At 49.6% G+C, this 22,263-nt stretch overlaps 1 protein-coding gene and 1 long non-coding RNA gene across 2 annotated transcripts; both read right to left on the bottom strand.

Annotated features, from left to right (window-relative positions):
- Positions 1–95: 95 nt before the first annotated feature.
- Positions 96–4,900, bottom strand: LOC129197939 (uncharacterized). Its single transcript, XR_008574405.1, has 3 exons — positions 4,785–4,900; positions 4,042–4,115; positions 96–187 (listed from the first exon to the last, which is right to left on the bottom strand). It is a non-coding gene; the product is annotated as an uncharacterized LOC129197939 (long non-coding RNA).
- An 8,689-nt stretch (positions 4,901–13,589) lies between these two features.
- Positions 13,590–16,138, bottom strand: LOC129197937 (transcription factor HES-7-like). Its single transcript, XM_054806773.1, has 3 exons — positions 16,053–16,138; positions 14,460–14,538; positions 13,590–14,285 (listed from the first exon to the last, which is right to left on the bottom strand). The coding sequence occupies exons 1-3, from the start codon at positions 16,131–16,133 to the stop codon at positions 13,618–13,620; spliced, it is 828 nt and encodes a 275-aa protein (XP_054662748.1). The 5' UTR covers positions 16,134–16,138; the 3' UTR covers positions 13,590–13,617.
- Between the last annotated feature and the right edge of the window lie 6,125 nt (positions 16,139–22,263).

Genomic DNA, 22,263 nt, shown 5'->3' with positions numbered 1-22,263 from the left:
AAATAAAATAATAAAATAAAATAACAAATCGATGTGATTGCCCTGACCTGCGTGCAGCCAGCTTACCCTACCGGCGTGGTGCCACCTCCCCCTCCACTCTGTACCCGTGCTGGGAGGAGAAGAAGCACCAGGGCACCTGGGTGTCACCCTGGGGGCTCCAGCAGCACCCGCGGAGGGCGCAGAGGTTCTGCTTCCAACAAAGCAATGGCAAGAGAAATAATACACACTCAGAATGGACTATAATAATAATAATAATAATAATAATAATAATAATAACAACAACAACAACAACAACAAACAACAACAACAACAACAAACAACAACAACCACCAACTAAAAATTAAGAATAATAATAGAATAATAAAAATTAAGAATCGAATAAAATAAGAATAGAATAATAATAATAGAATAAAATAATAAAAATTAAGAATCAAATAAGAAGGATAGAAGAATAAAAGAATAGAATAAAATAATAAAAATTAAGAATAGGATAAAATAAAAAAAATAAGAATAGAATAGAATAAGTAAATAATAATAATAATAAGAATAAAATAATAAAAATTAAGAATGGAATAAAATAATAAGAATAGAATAAGAATAAGAATAGAATAAAATAATAAAAATTAGGACTAGAATAAAATAAGACAACTAGAATAATAATAATAGAATAAAATAATAATAAAAATTAAGAATCAAATAAAATAATAAAAATTCAGAATTGAATAGAGAACATAAAACATGTTTTATATATAGGTATGTATATATATTACGCTATGCTATACTAAAAATGTATACAGACATATATTACGCTGTGCTATGCTATATTATACTAGACTGTATACATACATTATATTCGGCTATGCTATGCTATATACACTATAATATATACATACATTATACTATGCTATGCTATACTAATAATGTATACATACATTATATTATGCTATGCTATACTATATTATACTATAAATATGCATACATTACATTATGCTATGCTATATTATACTATAATATATACATGCATTATATTATGCTATGCTATGCTATATGATACTATAATGTATACATATGTTTATATTATACTATACTGTGCTATACTATAATGTATACATACATTATTTTATGCTATGCTATATTATACTATGCATACATACATATATTATGCTATGCTATAATGTATACATACAATATATACATTATGCTATGCTATATTAGACTATAATGTATACATACATTATGCTATGCTATATTGTACTATAATATATGCATACATTATGCTATGCTATGCTATATTATCCTATAAATATAATACATTATATTATGCTATGCTATAATGTATACATACATTATATTACATTATGCTATGCTATATTAGACTATAATGTATACATACATTATGCTATGCTATATTGTACTATAATATATGCATACATTATGCTATGCTATGCTATATTATCCTATAATGTATACATACATTATATTATGCTATGCTATAATGTATACATACATTATATTACATTATGCTATGCTATATTAGACTATAATGTATACACCCATTATGCTATGCTATGCTATACTATATTATACGATAATGTATACATACATTATATATTATGCTCTGCTATATTATCCTATAATGTATACATACATTATATTATGCTATGCTATAATGTATACATACATTATATTACATTATGCTATGCTATATTAGACTATAATTTATACAGCCATTATGCTATGCTATATTGTACTATAATATATGCATACATTATGCTATGCTATGCTATATTATCCTATAATGTATACATAATTTAGGCTATGCTGTGCTATATTATCCTATAATGTATACATACATACATTATACTACGCTGTGCTATATTATCCTATAATGTATACATACCTTACGCTACGCAATGCTATATTACCCTATAATGTATACGTCCATTATACTACGCTGTGCTATATTACCCTATAATGTATACGGCCATTACGCTACACCATGCTATATTACCCTATAATGTATACGTCCATTATACTACGCCGTGGTATGCTGCAATGTACGCACGCGTATGTATATAGACAAAACCTTTACGCCGTCCGAATTTGGGAGCCTGCGCCTTTCCTGCCCGGCGCCAAGGGAGGGGCCCGGGCCCCCCGCCCGAAATTTGATGGGCGCAATCGGATAAAGCCAGATAACCATTCGCCATAAACCCCACCCGGCGACCAAATCTGGGCTAATTCCAGATAAGGCAGCGGGGTTTATGACATCATAAGTGGTAACCCCTGAACTCTGCCCCCCCCCCCCCCAAAAATCCCGGGGGCGGGGGGGCGTCGTTTTACACAAACGCGCGGAAATCAACCGATTTATGGGGAAAATCGCCGCGAGGAATCGTTTCTCTCGTTCCCCCTTTCGACTTTGCCCTCGTTTGGCAGCGAGTCGTTAACAACTCCCCACTCGCCTCCGTCCTCTGCGTGGTTAATGATAAATAAATATTTTCGGTAATTCCAGTTCTACTCGCTCGATTTTTTTTCCGGCTTTTTTTAAGGAATTTTTTGCACGGCTTTCTCTCGGCTAAACGAGCTTACGCCTAGTTTAAATTAATTGTAATTTTTTTTTCCCAGCGAGCCTTCGGCTGAAATCCAATTGTGAAAAAGGCAGCAGCAAATCGACTTTTCCGTATTATTTCAGCATTAGTATTCATCATTATTATTAAATTCCGTATTATTGTAGGGTTTTTTTGTTGCTGCTGCTGCTACTACTACTACTGTTGCTGCTGCTACTACTACTAAATTATTATTGAAATAAATTATTCTGCAAAATCAACTATTATTATTATTATTGAAATAAATTCAATAATTCTGCAAAATTTATTATTATTATTGAAACAAATTCAATAATTCTGCAAAATCAACTCATTGTTATTATTATTATTGAAATAAATTCAATAATTCTGCAAAATCAACTCATTATTATTATTGAAATAAATTCAATAATTCTGCAAAATCAACTCTGCCTGAAGGAAATAGAATTTTCAGCTCGTTCGCTTTGCAGGCCTGCTCCGTTCCACCCCATATCTTAATTTTTTTTTTTTTAAATAAATTAAATTAAATTAAATCTTAGGGGTGATGCAAAATGTGGGACTTTCATTAATTGATTAATTAATTAATCAATTGGCGACGCCACCGCAGCGAGATTCCCCGCGATTCGCGATGGCCGTGCTGCTCCTCCGCTTCTATTCTCAAATATTTAATACTAATATTAAGTTATAACGTAAATTTTTATAAGTTTAATAGTCGACGTCAGTCCCTCGGTACGGCATGAGCTGGCTCCAAGGTACTAATTTATTAATTAATTAATTAAAGTGCCGTCTCCCACGCAAAAGAGGACGCTGCCATCAGTTTGACCTTTAATGACGGTTTTTACCGGCCAAATTATATTAAATGTTATTTTATTACATTCTAATGGGGGGGGGAGGTTTTTTTGCTGGCAAATTGAAATAATTCACCTCGTTTTCTGAATTCTGAATTTCCGTGACCGAAATTCAAGAGATTCCATTTCCTTTGGCAACCATTGCAATATCTATTACAGCTTAAAAAAAAAAAAAAAACCACCTGCTGATTTTTGGTTTAATACGTCGTTAGAAACATTAATATCCAACGTCACACGCACACCCCCAAAAAAAAAGAAAAATAAAGAAAAATAAAGAAAAAAAAGGAAAGAAAAAAGAAAAAAGAAAAAAGAAAAAAGGAAAAAGGAAAAAGGAAAAAGGAAAAAAGAAAAAAGAAAAAAGAAAAAAAGAAAAAATTTAAAAAAAAAAAAAAAAGACCACTTCAGCAAAATGGAAAGATTTCCAAATTCCGAAAAATATTCAAGGCGGTTTGCCGGTTGAAAAAGAAAAAAAGGGTTAAAAAAACCCCCTGCTCTGGTATAAAAAAAATGCAATTTATTTTGTTATTAAAAGGGAATTACTTATCCCATAGGCATTAGGCTACAAAAATCTAAATTTTTTTTTTTTTCTTATTTTTCTCAAGTTTTCAGACCTTGGTGGCGACTTGGTCCGGGATGCAGTCGATCCGCTCAGCTATCGTCACGCTCGGGCAGTTTGGGGAAAATTCTGTGAGGTATAGAAATAAAGGGGTTAATCTCTACTACTAGTAGTAGTAGAGGAGGAGTAGGAGGAGTATTTTTAACGATTTTCCCCCGTCGTTTCTTAACGTCTCAAGCATCGCTTCCAACAAACCTCGGCTCCTCGCTTGTTTTACCAAAAATCCTCCAGATTAAGACGGAAAAACTTCATTTTTCCGGGTTTTAATTTCTGATGTACCAAAAGAGTAGAAATATTCCAGGTTTTTACGGTTATCGGGTTTTCTCTGTACGACAGGGCTTTGGCTCCCTCCGGGTTTTTAATGTTTTTTTTTAATTTTTTTTTTTTTTAGGTAACGCTTTAAATTTAAAAAAAAAAAATTGAAATTCTCCTCTTTTGACAATTAGAAAATGAAGGAGAAGGAAATCGAGGCTCGAGGGGGGATAAAATTTGCCTTTAATGTTATATTTTCTGTTATGTTTTTAATAGAATCTGTAGATATATTTTTATATTACAATTTTATATATATATGTAATTCAATTTTATCAAACAGATCTAAAATTTAGCATATATTTTAATATAACACGTAGCTATATTTTTATATATTGCAATTTCATACGTATATCTAATTTAATTTTATCAAACAGAGCCAAAAATTCCAGCTTTTCTCCTGATTGGGCGGCAGAAATCGGCACTTACGGCTGCTCTCAGTTACGGTTTCTCGCGTCGCTAAAATCCCGATGAGGACACAGGCCACGGCCACCACCAAACAGAAGAGGACGATGAAGATAATTTCCAATTTGCTGAATTTTTTCCTTTCCATCTACGCCCAGAAGAACAGCATTGTGTAAGGAAATTTAAAAAAAAAAAAAAAATTTTTTTTTTTTTTGAAACCTCCAAAATTTTACTGAAACTCCAGAACTCAAAACTGAACCAATCTGCGGGTTTGGGTTTTGCAAGTTGGATTTTTTTTTTTTTTCCCAAGCAAACAAAAATTCCTGTTGTATAAATTTTGTATAATTGTAGCATTTGCCCTAAAACAAACTATTAACAGGGTAGGATAGTTATTTATAAAAGAGAAGAAAAAGGCGTGCATAAAAAGAACAGCTTACGCCTGTTGCACCTCTTGTGCCTAAGCAGCCCCAAAAAACTACATTGAAAAAAAATTCATTTTTACATTGAAAAAAAAATCCATTTTTATGTTGAAAAAATCCATTTTTATGTTGAAAAAAATCTCATTTTTATGTTGAGAAAAATTCATTTTTATGTTGAAAAAAATCTTATTTTTACTTTGAAAAAATCCATTTTTACATTGAAAAAATCCATTTTTACATTGAAAAAATCTCATTTTTATGTTGAAAAAAATTCATTTTTATGTTGAAAAAAATCTCATTTTTACATTAAAAAATCCATTTTTATGTTGAAAAAAATTCATTTTTCCTCTGAAAAATATTCATTTTTATGTTGAAAAAAATCTCATTTTTACTCCGAAAAAAATCCATTTTTACTCCAAAAAAAAATTTATTCTAACCACTAAACATTGCCTCTCTCCAATTCTTTCACGCTGACTGAATATTTCCCGGGAGCCCTCCGAACTGACATTCTTTTGGAGGAAAAAAACTGAAATCCTAATGACAATAACGATCATTAATTAATACCACCAAATAACAAACGTTAAAACTGCGCCCATCCCGAACAACCGTGACGCGCAATTTTCCGGTCTTTCGCTCCCAACTATTTAGACGGCGAAAGAAAGATTCTTTGATTTATAAACGGAGATTCAAGCGCCAGGCAAACGGGCAGCGGCTGGGTAGAAATTTCTAAGAAAACAGCGAATCTGGAAAAATTCGAGTACGTACCTTACGGCCCTTTTTTCCCCCCCCCCCCTTCCTTTTTCGTCTGTTGCGCGTGGCTGTAAATCCACGTTTTATTCCGTCCCGTTATCAGACGGGCGCGTCGTTTGCTAACGAAGTCCGCCAAGGGCAGCCGCACGCCTTCTTTTTTTTTTTTTTTTCTTTTTTTTTTTTTTAAAGGATTTACAGCTTTGTTTCGCTGATTCCGCAGAGCACTCCGTCGTCAGAAACAGACTTTTCCCTCAATCCGCCTTTCTGCTTTCCGTAACGCGACACGCAGGAATGAAAAGGTCGGGGGCTGCGAAAACGAGTAAAAATAGAAAAATTTTAATTAATTTTTATTATATATCAAGGCTATAAAATCAAAGGTCGGTTTTTTGGTGTTTGGTGATTTTTTTTTTTGTGTGTGTCCCAATTAGATTTGCAGGAATTTCAAGCCAATTATGTCCTGAAAAATCAGGCAGTTGAAGACAAGGGAATTCTGGCAAATCCATGAAAGTCAGAAAATTGATTTCGAGGCAGCAAAAAATTCCTGGGACCTCGCCGGATCAAACTCCCCCCCCCAAAAAACTAAATCAGTCACTGGGAATGATGTGCCCACCCCTAAAATCTGCCTCTTTCGTGATAAAACGATGAAACACCTACCTCCAGCATTGGGGGGGGGGGGGGAGAAGGAAAAACCAAAAAAAAAAAAAAATTAAAAAATGTAAAATCGCATTAAAAAAAATTCAGATCGAAAAGATTTGTTCAGAAACTCCACCAAAACCCAGGAAAAAAAAAAAAAAGGAGAAATTATTCCTGCCCCTCCGCCCTTACGGTTCACCCGGAGGGCAGGTGCTTTCGGGGTTATTTTCTTATTTTTCCGTGAAAAGTGGAGAACACGCAGAAAATCCTGACGCGGAGGTTGGAGAACAGGGCGGGGGGGGACAACTCTTTGTGAGTTGTGCTGACCTGCAAGGAGAAGATGCTCCACGTCCTCTCTTGCTTAATTACTAAAATTCCTAAATTACTAAAGTAGAGAGGAAAAATTCAGGCGATTCCTTATATTTTTATTTTTTATTTAATTTTTTCTTTTTTTCCCCCCTCATTTTTATTTCGTTTTATTTATTTGCAGCACAGAAGCCCACCGGGCTCGGGCAGAACTCCAACACGTGGACCTGGCGGCAGTCATCCTGAAGAAGGTTTATCCCACGGCGAGCCTCGTCTCAGAAATTGGAACTTTTCATTTTTTGAGAAATTTCGATTGAAATCGTTTCAACTGAACAATTGCATTCCAGTGGGAAAAGAAAACCCAATAAATATATTTAAAATTCAGTTTCAAAGTACCTATAGGAGCTCCAAGACATTGTAGACATAGCATAAACTCGGTCTGTGGATACCTGGCCAGACCTTCATCCTTCTCCATATTTAAAAAATGGGCCAAAATAGCCATTTTTTTTGGGGGGGGGGGGGGCAAATTTTCATTCTTGGGGCAAAGGAGAAAAAAAAAAAAAAAAAATTGCGCAGCTCCGATAGCGGTCGCTGCCGGAGACCTTGCCGTCAGAAGCGGAAGAGATGCGTCTCTCGAGGTTTCACGAGGACCTGGCGTGAATGAAACGTGGGAGGCAATAAATAAATAAATAAATGAAAATTTTTAAAAAAATAATAATAATTTTATCGCTTTTATGGCTAGCGAAAGTGTAAACAGAAACCGAGGCGGAGTCAGGCACTGTAGGAACAAATTTCGTGAACGGTTCGAGCCACGGCCGTGAACGTAGAGCAGTTGCTTACGTCTGCAGATTGATAATCGCTTTTTTTTTTTTTTTCAAGGTAGACGATATGTCACCGAAAAAATCGGATCTTTCTTATTGCCAAAAATGTATTATCGCGCCTTTCAGCTACCAAATAAAATAAAATAAAATAAAACAGAACAAAATAAAACAAAACAAAACAGAATAAAATAATAAAATGAAATAAAATAAAATAAAATAAAATAATACAATACAATACAATACAATACAATAAAACAATACAATACAATACAATACAATACAATACAATACAATAAAAATTTGCTTGGGAGAAAAAAAGAAGTGTATTTTTCTCTGTGACTGCTCACATCTTGGATGGATCAAAATATCCTTAATGCGATGTGGCCAAAATCTATGGTCTGATTTTTTGGTTAGTTTTTTGGGTTTTTGGGGGGGTTTGGGGGGTTTGGGGGGGGGGGGTTGGGGGGGGTTTTGGGGGGTTTTTGGGGGGCTTGGGGGGTTTGGGGGGGGTTTTAGGGGTATTTTTCTTATCGTAACGAAATCGCATTAGGAACATTTGAGAACGTGAAAAGCGTCCTACAAGAAAATGATCCGAATCATCTGGAGCTGATAATGGAGATGTTGGCTGTAGAACACACTTTTCTGCTGATAAATAGGGTGGGGGGGTGGACAGCATGGGGAATAACCGTGATTGAGTTGGAGACCCGTCCCCAGCTGCAGGTCTACGGTCTCGTGGGGATCATGGAGAAGTGGTGGGATGGCTCCCGTGACAGGACACAACCTCCTTAGGAAGGACCGGAAGAGTTACCCGTTATGGGGTGTGTGGAGCTTTTCCATGGAGCTGGATGAGAAGCCAACTGGGAGCTCCTGCGTCAGGATGAAGGCCAGGACAGGTGACCGTGATGTTGTAGTTGGTGTCTGCTACAGACCAGGAAGAACAAGCGGCTGAGGCCCCTCTACAGACAGAGAGGAGCAGTCTCACATTCACAGGTCCTGGTCCTCATGGGGGGGACTTCAGTCACCCTGACATCAGGTGTGCGGAGAAGGGCAACGAAGCTGGTGAAGGTTCTGGACAACAAGTCTGATGAGGAGCGGCTGAGGGAACTGGGGATCTTGAGCCTGGAGAAGAAGAGGCTGAGGGGAGACCTTAACACTCTCTACAACTACCTGGAAGGGGGTTGTAGTGAGGTGGGGGTTGGTCTTTTCTCCGGAGTAACGACCAACAGGACAAGAGGAAATGGTCTCAAGTTGCCTCAGGGGAGGTTTAGATTGGAGATGAGGAGAAATCTCTTCACCGAAAGAGTGGTCAGGCATTGGAACAGGCTGCCCAGAGAGGTGGTGGAGTCCTCATCCCTGGAGGCATTCAAAAAACTTGTACAAGTGGCACACAGCCTCTGCTCCTCCCTGCGACCCACGTCTTCCAGCTCTTCCCCGTAGACTCCTCCGCTCCAGGGGTATCTCGGGTTCCTGGCCTCTAACCCGTGGTCTTCACAGCTCCCCAGGACCCAGATGTCTCGGGGTACGTCAGCTCCGCCTCACAGACCCACCACCACTCCCAGGGAACCCAGGGTATCCCTGCTTTGCTTCATAGACTCTACTGCTCTCCTGGCTCCAGGCATTGAAGGTACCCAACCACCAGCTCATGCCCTCAGGCATTTGGACACCCCAAGTCCAACCCAGACCTGGGCGTATTGATTGGGTAGAGCAGTGCTGCCCCATGGCCACCCACCACCACCTTGCTCCCTGGGACGAGGACTAATGGGTGACCCGTAGACCCCACTGCTACCTCATGAACCTTCAGGAGTAGGGAAGGGCTAAGGTGAGGGTTCAGGGTTCTGCTTGGGGGTTCTGGTGAGCAGTTGGGCTACTGGTGAGCTTCCCGGCTGAGGCAACGGAGATGGGTCTCATGGTGAGAAGTGGGCAACCAGGGCAAGGGAGCAGGATGAGGGACACGGGAAGGGTTCGTGGGTACGAGCTTCAGCTTCGTGATTTTGGGGTTAGAGGATGGGGTAAGGATGAGGGGTAGGAGCCTTGGTAGGGCTTTGGGACAGGGGTTGGTATTGGCATCTGCTGCATTAATGTTACCTCATCAAGGACCTTTCTGGTCCACCAAAGGGGTAATAAGTAAAAAGGGAAGCAATAACGGAAGCCACCCAGGGACGCAGATTTGATGGCCCGGTGATAAGAGCCTCGATGACAGAGACCAAAGGTCTCCAGTGATTAGGGGGTGGTCAAAGGGAAATTTTCCAGGAAGAGCATTGGAGAAAGCCAACCTGAACCTTGCACCCGACGAGGAGGAGGAACCAAGAGGAGCGTAAGGATCTGGGATATTTGAGGGGTGCCTGTGGGACTCTGCAAAACTTAGAAATTGGGAATTTAACGGGCTTTAATTTGTGGCCACTGCCTCCTGTTCTGGACACCACTGAGAAGAGCCTGGCTCCGTCTTCTTCATCCCCTCCCACCAGGTGTTTATGCACCTTGATGACATCCCCCCCCCCGAGTCTTCTCCAGGCTGAACAGTCCCAGCTCTCTCAGCCTCTCCTCACAGGAGAAGTGCTCTGGTCCCTTCATCATCTTCATGGCCCTTTGTTAGCCTCTCCAGTATGCCCACGTCTCTTGTACTGGGCAGCCCAGAACCGGACATAAGACTCCAGGTGTGCTCTCACCAGTGCCGAGCAGAGGAGAAGCATCACCTCCCTCGACCTTCTGGCAAGGCTTTGCCTAATGCAGCCCAGGACACCATTGGTCTTCTTTGCCCCAAGGATGCATGGCTGGCTCACGTTCAACTTGGTGTCCACCACAACCCCAAGGTTCCTTCTCAGTGAAGCCGCTTTCCAGCTGGGCGGTCCCCAGACCTCACTGGGGTACCTGGGGTTGTTCGTCCCCAAGAGCAGGACTTCTCACTTCCCCTCATTGAACTTCATGAGGGTCCCATCAGCCCATTTCTCCAGCCTATTGAGGTCCCTCTGGATGGCAGCACGACCCTCCGGCGTATCGGCGGACATTGATCCCGACCCTCCGGGTCCCAGAATTCAGCCAATGAAGTCACAGAAAACCCCACCCCCTTCTCTCCCCTTGTCCACCAAGCCAGTCACCTCGTTGTCTGGCTTGGTGGTTAAGAACGATTTGCCCGTCATCGATCCACGCTGACCGCTCCCCACCACCTTCTCGTCATTCAAGGCCAAGTGCCGGGTCCTGCACTTGGGTCACACCAACCCCAGGCAACTCTATGGGCTTGGGGCAGAGTGGCTGGAAAGCTGCTCGGTGGAAAAGAACCTGGAGGTATTGGTCAACAGTGGCTGACCATGAGCCAGCAGCGTGTCCAGGTGGCCGAGAAGGCCAACAGCATCCTGGCTTGTATCAGCAATGGTGTGGCCAGCAGGACCAGGACAGTGACCGTCCCCCTGTACTCAACCTCGAATACTATGTTCAGTTTTGGGCCCCTCACTCCAAGAAGGACATTGAGGTGCTGCAGCGTGTCCAGAGAAGGGCAAAGAAGCTGGTGAAGGGTCTGGAGAATAAGTCTGATGAGGAGCAGCTGAGGGACCTGGGGTTGTTTAGCCTGGAGAAGAGGAGGCTGAGGGGAGACCTGATTGCTCTCTACAACTACCTGAAAGGAGGGTGTAGCCAGGTGGGAGTCGGTCTCTTCTCCAGAGTGACGACCAACAGGACAAGAGGAAATGGCCTCAAGTTGCTCCAGGGGAGGTTTAGATTGGAGATGAGGAAAAAATTCTTCACCAAAAGGGTTGTCAAGCATTGGAACAGGCTGCCCGGGGAGGTGGTGGAGTCACCATCCCTGGAGGTATTTAAAAGACATGTAGATGTGGTGCTTGGGGACATGGTTCAGTGGTTGGACTTGATGATCTTAAAGCTCTTTTCCAACCTAAATGATTCCATGATTCTATGTCTTTGGAAATTCTTTCCAGGGGGATTTTCTCCATCACCTTCCCGGGGTGGAGGTCAGACTGACATCCTGTAGCTCCCTGGATCCTCCTTCTTGCCCTGCTTGAGGACAGGAGCGACTTTTGCTCTCTCCCATCTTCAGGAACCTCCCCCAGTTGCCATGACCTTTCGATGACAGACACTAGTGTCCTTCAACCTGGGTCCCTCACCTCCTGGGGATGGAGCCAACCAGACACTGATGTCCCTCACATTCCAGAAGATGGAGAGAAGGAGGAGAAGAGTGAGGAGGGACAGAACTCAAAGGGCAGCCATGGCTCCCTACCCTTGGGGTCCTCCATGTAGGCCCCCTCCCCATATGGACCCTAGACATGCTTCCCCATAAGGTCCTACAAGTCCTCAACATAACTCCACCCTATAGGGACACCCCCAGTCACCTGACCCTAGACAACCCAGGCCCATAGCAACCCCCACACACCCTATAGAAAATCTCCCATGACCAACCCCCAAGTCCCTATGGGGTCCCCTTTGCCATAGGGCCATGCCTGGGGGGGGGGGGAAGGTGTCCCCAGTGTCTTGCAGCCCCCCACCGATGTCAGAAGAAGCCAGGAGACATCAGGATGCAACACATTCTGTATTTGAATTACATTTTTTTTCCCCCCCAGATATACAGGAAAAAAGGGGGAAGGGGTCATAAATTGGGTACAGGAAAGAAAAAAAAAAAAAAAAAGATTATAACAAAAAATATATTTCCCCCCCACCCTTTTTCCCACCCGTTTTTGACATCCCCCCAGTTTGGGATCTGGGGCTGGCTGGGACCCCAAGGCTCCACCTGTACTGGGAAGAAAGTGTTAACAGACCCCAAAACCACCACTTCTTCACCCCAAAACCAGCCCGGGGAGCCTCGAGCCCCCCCCATACGATGCCACCTAGAGCCATTCCTCCCGATTTCTGGTCAGGACTCAGATCCTCCACCTAGGGAGGATGGAGGAAGGGTCGTGTCATGTCGTCCCCCCCATCCCAGGACTCCAGGACCTGGGGCTGGGTTTTGAGGTGAAAACCCTCAATTTGAGGGCAATCAACCAACTCTGGGAAAACTGGATTTAACACCAGGTCTGAGGTAGCTCCAGAGCTGGGGAAGTCCCTCATCCTCCCAGTATACCAATGAAAAAAACCACCTTCCTCCCAGTATACCAGTAAACCTCCCCATCCTGCCGGTATACCAGTTAAAAACTGCCATCCTCCCAGTATACCAGTGAATAGCCGCCATCCTCCCAGTATACCAAGGAAAAGTCCCCTTCTTCCCAGTATACCAGTTAAAACCACCTGTTCCTCCAGTCTACCAGTTAAAAACCCGTATTTCTGGTATACTGGTGAAAAAGAAAATGCTGTCCTCCCAGTGTACCAGTAAAAGCCCCGCATCCTCCCCCAGTAATAGAGTTTTGTCCTCCCAGTATACCAGTGAAAACCATCTTCCTTTTGATATACCAGTTAAAACTCTCCCATACTCCCAGTATACCAGTAATAAAGCTCAGTCCTCCCAATATACCAGTGAAAAAAACTCTTGTTCTCCCAGCACACCAGTGAAAAGGGACCTTCCTCCCAGCATAAGTTAAAAAAAAAAAATACATTCTCCCAGTATACCAACAAAAAAGCAGTCTTCCTCCCAGTATACCAGTTAAGAGCCTGTCTTCCCAGTATACCAGTTTAAAAAAAAAATAAAAATTCCCAGTATACAACTCACTAACCACTATCCTTGCAGTATACCAGTTAAAAACCCACCTTCCTCCCAGTATACCAGCAAAAACCACCGTCCTCCCAGTATACTTGTTAAAAACCCGCCTTCCTCCCAGCCTTCCAGTTTACTCCTGTCCTCCCAGTACTTAAAAAGGGCCTTCCTCCCAGTTTAGCAGCTAAAAAGCCCGCCTTCCTCCCAGTATACCAGTTCCCCCCCACCCCCCATCCTCCAAGTCCCTCCCATCCTCCCAGCGAGTAAGCAGGGGGGGACGCGCAGCCGCCCCTCATGGCTCAGGGCCAGGGTCTCCAGACGCGGCAGGGCGGCCCCAGCGGCCCCCCGCTCTCCCTCGGCGCCTCTTCCTTGGCGCAGCGCCGCTGTGAGTCCTCGTGGCCGCTGGGGCCGCAACCAGGGCCACGACTGGGGCCATGCTGGGGGCCCAGGCTGGGCCCCAAACTAGGCCTGAAAGTAGGCCCGAAAGTAGGCCTGAGACCAGGCCTCAGATCAGGCCCGTAACCGTGGTAACCAGGACACCCGGACCTGTCGCCGGGGCAACCAGGGCCATCATCAGGGCAACAGGGGCCATCGCCGGGGCAACCGGCGCCGTCACCGGGGCAACCGGGGCCGTCACCGGGGCGGTAACCAAGGCCACAGTTAGGCCTGTGAGTAGGCCCCAGACTAGGCCCCGGAGTAGGCCCAAAGTTGTCGTAACCAGGCCCATAACTGTGGTAACTGGGGCAGCTGGGCCCCACCCGCGGCGCAGGCAGTCCATGGCGGCCGGAGGGCCCGGGGGTGTCGGTGGGGCCGGCGATGAGCGGTGGGGGACAGACGGGTACGGGACCCAGACCCGGACACGGAGGCTCCACTGGAACGGCCTGCAGGAAACGAGCGGCGCGAGCCAAGCACTCCCGGTAACCGCTGCGGTAGCGCCGCAGGAACAGCTCCTCTGTCCGCGAGGGCTCTGTGCCGGAGAGAAACACGGTGACCCCCTCAAACTCCCGCGCGACCCCCGCGCCCCCCCCTCCCCGGAGCGGCCGCCTGAGAAGCCGCAACGTGGCGTCCTCCGGCGACGGAGGGGGGGGGTGTGGGGGGTGTCCCAGGTTGGGGGGGGGGGGGGGGAAACTGAGGCACGGACCTGAGAGGGGCTGTGCCCGCAGGAACTGCACCGTTTTCTGCAGGATTTCGGCCTTCTCCACCTTGGGGTTTCGGAGACGCTGGGGGCGGGGTTGGAGGGGGAGGGGGGGGGGAGGGGAGAGAGACGGAGCGGGGGGAGGAGCGGGGGTGGGGGGACACGACACACACATGTCACATGAGTCGTGACGGCGGGGGGCAGGGAGGCGGCGGCAGCGGCAGCCACGGTGTCGTGACGGAACCACCCCGACGGCGCCCCCAGAGCCGTGAGCGAGGCCCACGGGGATCCCGATACTGGTCCGATAGCGATAGCGTCACGGTAGTGTCACGATAGTGCCCCAGTAGAGCTCCCCAGAGTGTCCCGATAGAGCCCCAAGTCTCATGACAGAGCCCCAACAGCATCCCAGTAGTGCCCTGATAGCGTGACCCGATAGCGCCCCGAGGGTCTCCCAATAGTGTCACAATAGTGTCACGATAGAGCTGCGATAGCGCCAAAATAGACCCCCAATAGCGTCTCAGTAGTGTCCTGATAGCGTCCCGATAGCGTCCCCCGATAGAGACCCCAAAAGTGTGCCAAGAGCGTCCCGATAATGTCCCGATAGCGCCCTGTCAGAGCCCCCAGTGTCCCGACAGTGCTCCGACAGCGCCCCCTGGTGGTGGTGGGCTGCCGTAGCTGCAGTGACAGGCGACAGGCAGGATAACAAGGTGATAATCGCAATGGATAATCGCGAGAGAGCCCCGAGAGACCCCCGAGCATCGGGACAGAGTCACGGTAGAGCCCCCATAGTCACAACACAGCCGCGACAGAGCCCCCATAATCGCAATCAGGTCACAAAAGAGTCATGACAGAGCCTCGGTAGATGCGATAGTAACAATAGAACCCTAATAGTCATGATAGAGCCCAGCTAAGGCTGGGCCCAGTCACAACAGAGCCAGAACTGTCACGATAGTTGCAATAATCATGATAGTGCCACAAAAGAGCCTTGACGGACCAACGGAGTCCTGCTAGAGCTGTGAGAAAGCTGCAATAGTCAAGATAAAGCCACAACAGAGCCGGGATAGTCATGATAGTATCACAACAGAGCCATGGCAGAGCTGAAAGTCATGGTAGAGCCCTTACAGAGCCCAAACAGTCATGACAGAGTCGTGATAGTCACAATCGAGAGAGGAAGGGCCACGATAGTCATGAGAGTGCCACAATAAAGCCGCGGTAGGACTGAGAGTTGTGACAGAGCCACAATAGAGCTGCAATAGTCGCGATAGAGCCCCAATAGTGCCGCAACAGTCGCGACAGAACCGTGCTAGAGGCACAATAGAAGCGCGATAGTCGTGATAGAGAGGAAGAGCCCCGATAGTTACGACAGTGCCACAATAAAGCTGTGATAGAGCTGAGAGTTGCGACAGAGCCGCAATAGAGCTGCAACAGTCGCGCCGGAACCGCGATAGAGGTGCGACAGTCGCGATAGAGAGAGGAAGAGCCCCGATAGTCACGGGAGCGCCTCAACAGAGCTGCAAGAGAGCTGCAATAGTCGCGATAGAGCCCCGATAGCGCCGCGCTAGTCGCGACAGAACCGCGATAGTCGCGATAGAGCCTCACCTCGTCACAGGTGGCTGCCAGCAGCAGCAGCCGGAGCCGATCGAGGCTGCGGTTCATGCGGTCGCGACGACGCTTCTCCATGAGCGGCTTCAGGAGCAGCCCGGGGCGGGGGAGGGGAGCGGGGGAGGGGGGCAGAGCGAAAGTGAGGCCCAACCCCGGCCTAACTGGGCCAGCGCCAGATCAGGCTGGGGCTAAACTGGGATGGGGGTGGGTTAGACTGGGACTAAACCATAAGGCTGGGGCTAAACTGGGACGGGGGTGGGTTAGACTGGGACTAAACCGTAAGGCTGGGGCTAAACTGGGACCGGGGTGGGTTAGACTGGGACTAAACCGTAAGGCTGGGGCTAAACTGGGACCGGGGTGGGTTAGACTGGGACTAAACCATAAGGCTGGGGCTAAACTGGGATGGGGTGGGTTAGACTGGGGCTAAATTGGGACCGGGGTGGGTTAGACTGGGACTAAACCGGGATGGGGGTGGGTTAGACTGGGACTAAACCGTAAGGCTGGGGCCAAACTGGGACGGGGGTGGGTTAGACTGGGGCTAAACCATAAGGCTGGGGCTAAACTGGGATGGGGGTGGGTTAGACTGGGACTAAACCGTAAGGCTGGGGCCAAACTGGGACGGGGGTGGGTTAGACTGGGACTAAACCAGGACGGGGGTGTGTTAGACTGGGACTAAACCGTAAGGCTGGGGCCAAACTGGGACAGGGGTGGGTTAGACTGGGACTAAAGTGGGACTGGGGTGGGTTAGACTGGGACTAAACCGTAAGGCTGGGGCCAAACTGGGACGGGGGTGGGTTAGACTGGGACTAAACCGGGATGGGGGTGGGTTAGACTGGGACTAAACCGTAAGGCTGGGGCTAAACTGGGACCAGGGTGGGTTAGACTGGGACTAAACCGTAAGGCTGGGGCTAAACTGGGACCGGGGTGGGTTAGACTGGGACTAAACCGTAAGGCTGGGGCTAAACTGGGACCGGGGTGGGTTAGACTGGGACTAAACCGTAAGGCTGGGCTAAACTGGGACCGGGGTGGGTTAGACTGGGACTAAACCGTAAGGCTGGGGCTAAACTGGGACCGGGGTGGGTTAGACTGGGACTAAACCAGGATGGGGGTGGGTTAGACTGGGACTAAACCATAAGGCTGGGGCTAAACTGGGACCGGGGTGGGTTAGACTGGGACTAAACCGTAAGGCTGGGGCTAAACTGGGACCGGGGTGGGTTAGACTGGGACTAAACCAGGATGGGGGTGGGTTAGACTGGGACTAAACCATAAGGCTGGGGCTAAACTGGGACCGGGGTGGGTTAGACTGGGACTAAACCGTAAGGCTGGGGCTAAAGTGGGACGGGGGTGGGTTAGACTGGGACTAAACCGGGATGGGGGTGGGTTAGACTGGGAGTAAACCGTAAGGCTGGGGCCAAACTGGGACGGGGGTGGGTTAGACTGGGACTAAACCGTAAGGCTGGGGTGGGTTAGACTGGGACTAAACCGTAAGGCTGGGGCTAAACTGGGACCGGGGTGGGTTAGACTGGGACTAAACCGTAAGGCTGGGGCTAAACTGGGACCGGGGTGGGTTAGACTGGGACTAAAGTGGGACTGGGGTGGGTTAGACTGGGGCTAAACCGTAAGGCTGGGGCCAAACTGGGACGGGGGTGGGTTAGACTGGGACTAAACCGTAAGGCTGGGGTTAAACTGGGACGGGGGTGGGTTAGACTGGGGCTAAAGTGGGACTGGGGTGGGTTAGACTGGGACTAAACCGTAAGGCTGGGGCTAAACTGGGACGGGGGTGGGTTAGACTGGGACTAAACCGTAAGGCTGGGGTTAAACTGGGACCGGGGTGGGTTAGACTGGGGCTAAAGTGGGACAGGGGTGGGTTAGACTGGGACTAAACCGTAAGGCTGGGTCATGTTGGGTTGGGCTCAAACTGGGAGGGGATGGGTTAGGCTGGGACTAAACGGGGTTGGGTTAGGGCCCAGACTGGGACTAAACTGGGCCAAGGCTGAACCAAACTGGGCCAGGACATGATGGGACTAAACTGGGTTTAGTTGGGGTTAAACTGGGCCAGGATGGGATGGGTTGGGCTCAAACTGGGAGGGGATGGGTTAGGCTGGGACTAAACTGGGTTGGGTTAAGGCCCAGACTGGGACCAAACTGGGCCAGGACGTGATGGGACTAAACTGGGTTTAGTTGGGGTTAAACTGGGCCAAACCAGTCTGGGGACAACCAGGCCAAACTGGTCAGGTTGGGGCCAAACCAGACCAAACTGGGCTGGGATCAAACTGGGCAGGGGCTTAACTGGGCCGGGGCTTAACTGGGCCGGGGACAAACTGGGCTGGGGACAAACTGGCCCGAACCAGGTCAGGGTGGGGCTGAACCAGGCCAGGTCCAACCAAGCCGGATGGGCTTGAACTGAACTGGCCCAAACCAAATTAGACTGGGCTGAACTGGGCCATACTGGACTAGGCCTGGGTCAACAGGACCAGATCAAACTTAGGCTAGAACCAGGTCCAGCTGAACTGGGCCAAAACAGACAGAGCCCAGTTTGGGCAAGCAGAGCCAAACTGGGGTGAACTGGGCTGATCTGAGCCAACCCGGGCCAAACCGGGTTGAGTCGGGACAAACTTAGGCTGGGTTTAACTGGGTTTGGATGAACTGGGCCAAGCTGAACCGGACTGGGCTGAGCAGGGCTGGACTGGGACAAGGCTGGACTGGGTCTGAGGCTGAGCCAAGGCTGAACTGGGCCAGATCAGGTTGAACCAGACCAAACTGGGCCAAACTGGGTCAAACCAGGCCAATATGAGCTGAACTGGGCCAATCTGAGCTGAACCAGACCAAACTGGGCCAAACTGGGTCAAACCAGGCTGAACCAGACCAAACTGGGCCAAACTGGGCTGATCCAGGCCAATATGAGCCAACCTGGGCCAATCTGAGCTGAACCAGACCAAACTGGGCCAAACTGGGTCAAACCAGGCTGAACCAGACCAAACTGGGCCAAACTGGGCTGATCCAGGCCAATATGAGCCAAACTGGGCCAATCTGAGCTGAACCAGACCAAACTGGGCCAAACTGGGTCAAACCAGGCCAATATGAGCTGAACTGGGTCAAGTCCTAACTGGGCCAAACGGGGCCGAGTCCTAAGAGGGCCAGACTGAGCGGGATGGGGCCAAGCCTAAACAAGGCCAAAGTGGGCTGAGTCAGGCTGAACCAGGCCAAGTCTTAACTAGGTCAAACCAGGACAAGCCCAGAGTAGAACTGGGTCAGGTCCTAACTGGGCTGAACCGGGTCAAACTGGGCTAAGGCCAAACAGCGTCAAATAGCGCCAAGTCCTAACTGGATCAAGGCGTGCCAAACTGGGCCAAGCCCAACCTGGGCTGAACAGCGAAGCACTAACTGGGTAGAACTGGGCCGAACTGGTCCAAGTCCTTACTGGGAACTGGCCTGAACTGGGCCAAGCCCAGGTGAAACCAAAATTGGCTAAACCCTAACTGGTTGGAACCGAGCTTAACCGGGCCAAACCTGAACTGGGCCAAGCTGGCCCAAATGGGGCCAAATTGGACCCAGATCAATCAGGGCTGAACCAGGCCAAATACTAATTGGGCCATACTGGACCAAACCCAAACTGGTCCAAACTGGGCTTAACAAGGCCAAGCAAAATGGAGACAAACAGGATCAAGTCCCAAACCAGGCTGAGCTGGGCCAAACCCTAACTGGGCTGAGCCAGGTCAAACGGCTGAACTGGGCCAAATGGGGCCAAACCGGGCGAAGCCCACGCCAGGACAAATGAGTCCGAACCAGTTAAAGTCCAAACTGGGCTCAACCAGGCTAAGCCAAAACCAGGCAGAACCAGGCCAAATAGGTCCAAACCAGTTAAAGTCTAAACCAGGCTGAACTGGGCCAAAGTGGACTGAACAGGTCCAAGCTCAAACTGGGCTAAACTGGGCCAAACCCAAACCAGGTTGAACCGGGCCAAATGGGTCTGAACCAGTTAAAGTCCAAACCGGGCTGAACCAGGCCAAACTGGGCTGATTCAGGTCAAGCCCTAAAAGGGCTGAACTGGGCCAAACCCTAACTGGGATCTACCGGGCCAAACTGGGCTGAATCGGACCAAGCCCTAAAAGGGCTGAACTGGGCCAAATGGGTCCAAACCAGTTAAAGTCCAAACCGGGCTGAACCGGGCCAAACTGGGCTGATTCAGATCAAGCCCTAAAAGGGCTGAACCAGTTTAAGTCCCAACCAGGCTGAACTGGGCCAAATGGGTCTGAACCAGTTAAAGTCCCAACCAGGCCGAACCGGGCCAAAGGGGGTCTGAACCAGGACAAGCCCTAGGCAGGCTGAACCGCGCCAAATTGGGCCAAGCCAGGCCAAGCCTAAACCGGGCCAAACCCAAACCGGGCCGAAGGGGTCCGAACCGGGCCAGGCAGCCGTTACCTTCCTGTCGCTGTGGGGCTCCGCGGCGCTGCTCATGGTGCCGGGCCGGGGCCGGGGCCGCGCGGGTCTGGCCCGGGTGGTCCCGGTCGGACCCTTTATGGGACCGGGTGGCCCCGCCCCGGGGAGGGGGGAGGGGAGGGGGGGGGAGGGGCACTGGGAGCACTGGGGATACTGGGGGGGGAGGGGGGGGCAGTGGGAGCAATGGGGGGGGCGCACTGGGAACACTGGGGATAGTGGGGGGGAGGGGGGGCACTGGGAGCAGTGGAGGGGGAGGGGAGGGGGGCACTGGGAGTACTGGGAGCACTGGGGATACTGGGGGGGAGGGGGGGCAGTGGGAGCAGTGGGGCGGGGGGGGAGGGGCACTGGGAGCACTGGGGATACTGGGGGGGGCAGTGGGACCAATGCGGGGGGGGCACTGGGAGCACTGGGAACACTGGGGATAGTGGGGGGGGCACTGGGAGCAGTGGGGGGGGGGAGGAGAGGGGGGGCACTGGGAGCACTGGGGATACTGGGGGGGAGGGGGGCACTGGGAGCACTGGGAGGGCACTGGGGGGTACTGGGAGCACTGGGGACACTGGGGATAGTGGGGGGGCACTGGGAGCAGTGGAAGGGGGGGCACTGGGAGCACTGGGAGCACTGGGGATAGTGGGGGGGCACTGGGAGCACTGGGGATACTGGGGGGGGAGGGGGGGCACTGGGAGCAGTGGAGGGGGGAGGGGAGGGGGGGCACTGGGAGCACTGGGAGAGCACTGGGGGGTACTGGGAGCACTTGGGAGGCTACTGGGAGAACTGGGAGATACTGGGGGGAGCACTTGGGGGTCACTGGGGGGTTACTGGGAGCACTGGGGGCACTAGGAGCACTGGGGGGGGCGCTGGGAGCACTGGGGGGCACTGGGGGTTACTGGGAGTACTGGGGGGGCACTGGGAGCACTGGGGGGGCTTACTGGGAGCACTGGGGGGGCACTGGGGGTTACTGGGAGTACTGGGGGGGCACTGGGAACACTGGGGGGTTTACTGGGAGCACTGGGGGGCACTGGGGTTTACTGGGAGTACTGGGGGGGCACTGGGAACACTGGAGGGTTTACTGGGAGTACTGGGGGGGCACTGGGGGTTACTGGGGGCACTGGGGGGACACTGGGAGCACTGCGGCATTACTGGGAGCACTGGGGGTTACTGGGAGCACTGGGGGGGTGACTGGGAGCACTGGGGGTTACTGGGAGCACTGGGGGGGCACTGGGGGTTACTGGGAGCACTGGGGGTTACTGGGAGCGCCGGTTCCGCTGCCGGAGGGAGGTGGCGGGGGGGGGAGGGGTGCCGGCACGAGGCCTCTCGGCCCTTTGATCCCGCACGTGTCCGGCACCCGCCGTGGGGGAGGGGCGGCCCGAGCTCCTTGTCCCGTGGGAAAGGGGGGGGGGGGAGGGGCGGGGCGGGGGGAGGGGGCCTGGGAACGCGGCGCGCGGGGTTCTCCCACGCCTGAGGGGCTGACACCCCTCCCCCCACCCGGGCACCTTTTGGGCTCATTTCACGGGGATTTGGGGCTGGGGGGGGGGAGGGGAGGGGACAAATGGCCGGAGGTGGGGGGGAAGAAGGGGGAGGGGGGGAGGTCCCCGTGCCCGCACGTGCCCGACGCCCCTCCTGGGGTCTGCTGAGGGGGGAGGGAGGGGGGGAGGGTCCCGAATCCCAAATGCCCCGGGGGAGCCCCCCCATCCCCCCCCCCATCCCCCCAAACCATCCGGACCCCCATCCCCCCCCATCCCCCCCATTCCTCCTTATACCCCCCCATCCC

The sequence above is a fragment of the Grus americana genome, chromosome 30 (assembly GCF_028858705.1).
Source record: "Grus americana isolate bGruAme1 chromosome 30, bGruAme1.mat, whole genome shotgun sequence".
Classification (NCBI taxonomy): domain Eukaryota; kingdom Metazoa; phylum Chordata; class Aves; order Gruiformes; family Gruidae; genus Grus; species Grus americana.
This window is presented reverse-complemented; position numbering and strand designations above follow the sequence as displayed.

Bases quoted from the DNA above. Each gene is read 5' to 3' on its own strand.
- LOC129197937 (XM_054806773.1), bottom strand. From the start codon at position 16,133: ATGGAGAAGCGTCGTCGCGACCGCATGAACCGCAGCCTCGATCGGCTC. The intron at 14,539-16,052 runs GTGAGGCTCTAT...CCCCGCCCCCAG, and splicing joins TGGCAGCCACCTGTGACGAG to CGTCTCCGAAACCCCAAGGT. The intron at 14,286-14,459 runs GTCCGTGCCTCA...TCTCCGGCACAG, and splicing joins GCGGGCACAGCCCCTCTCAG to AGCCCTCGCGGACAGAGGAG.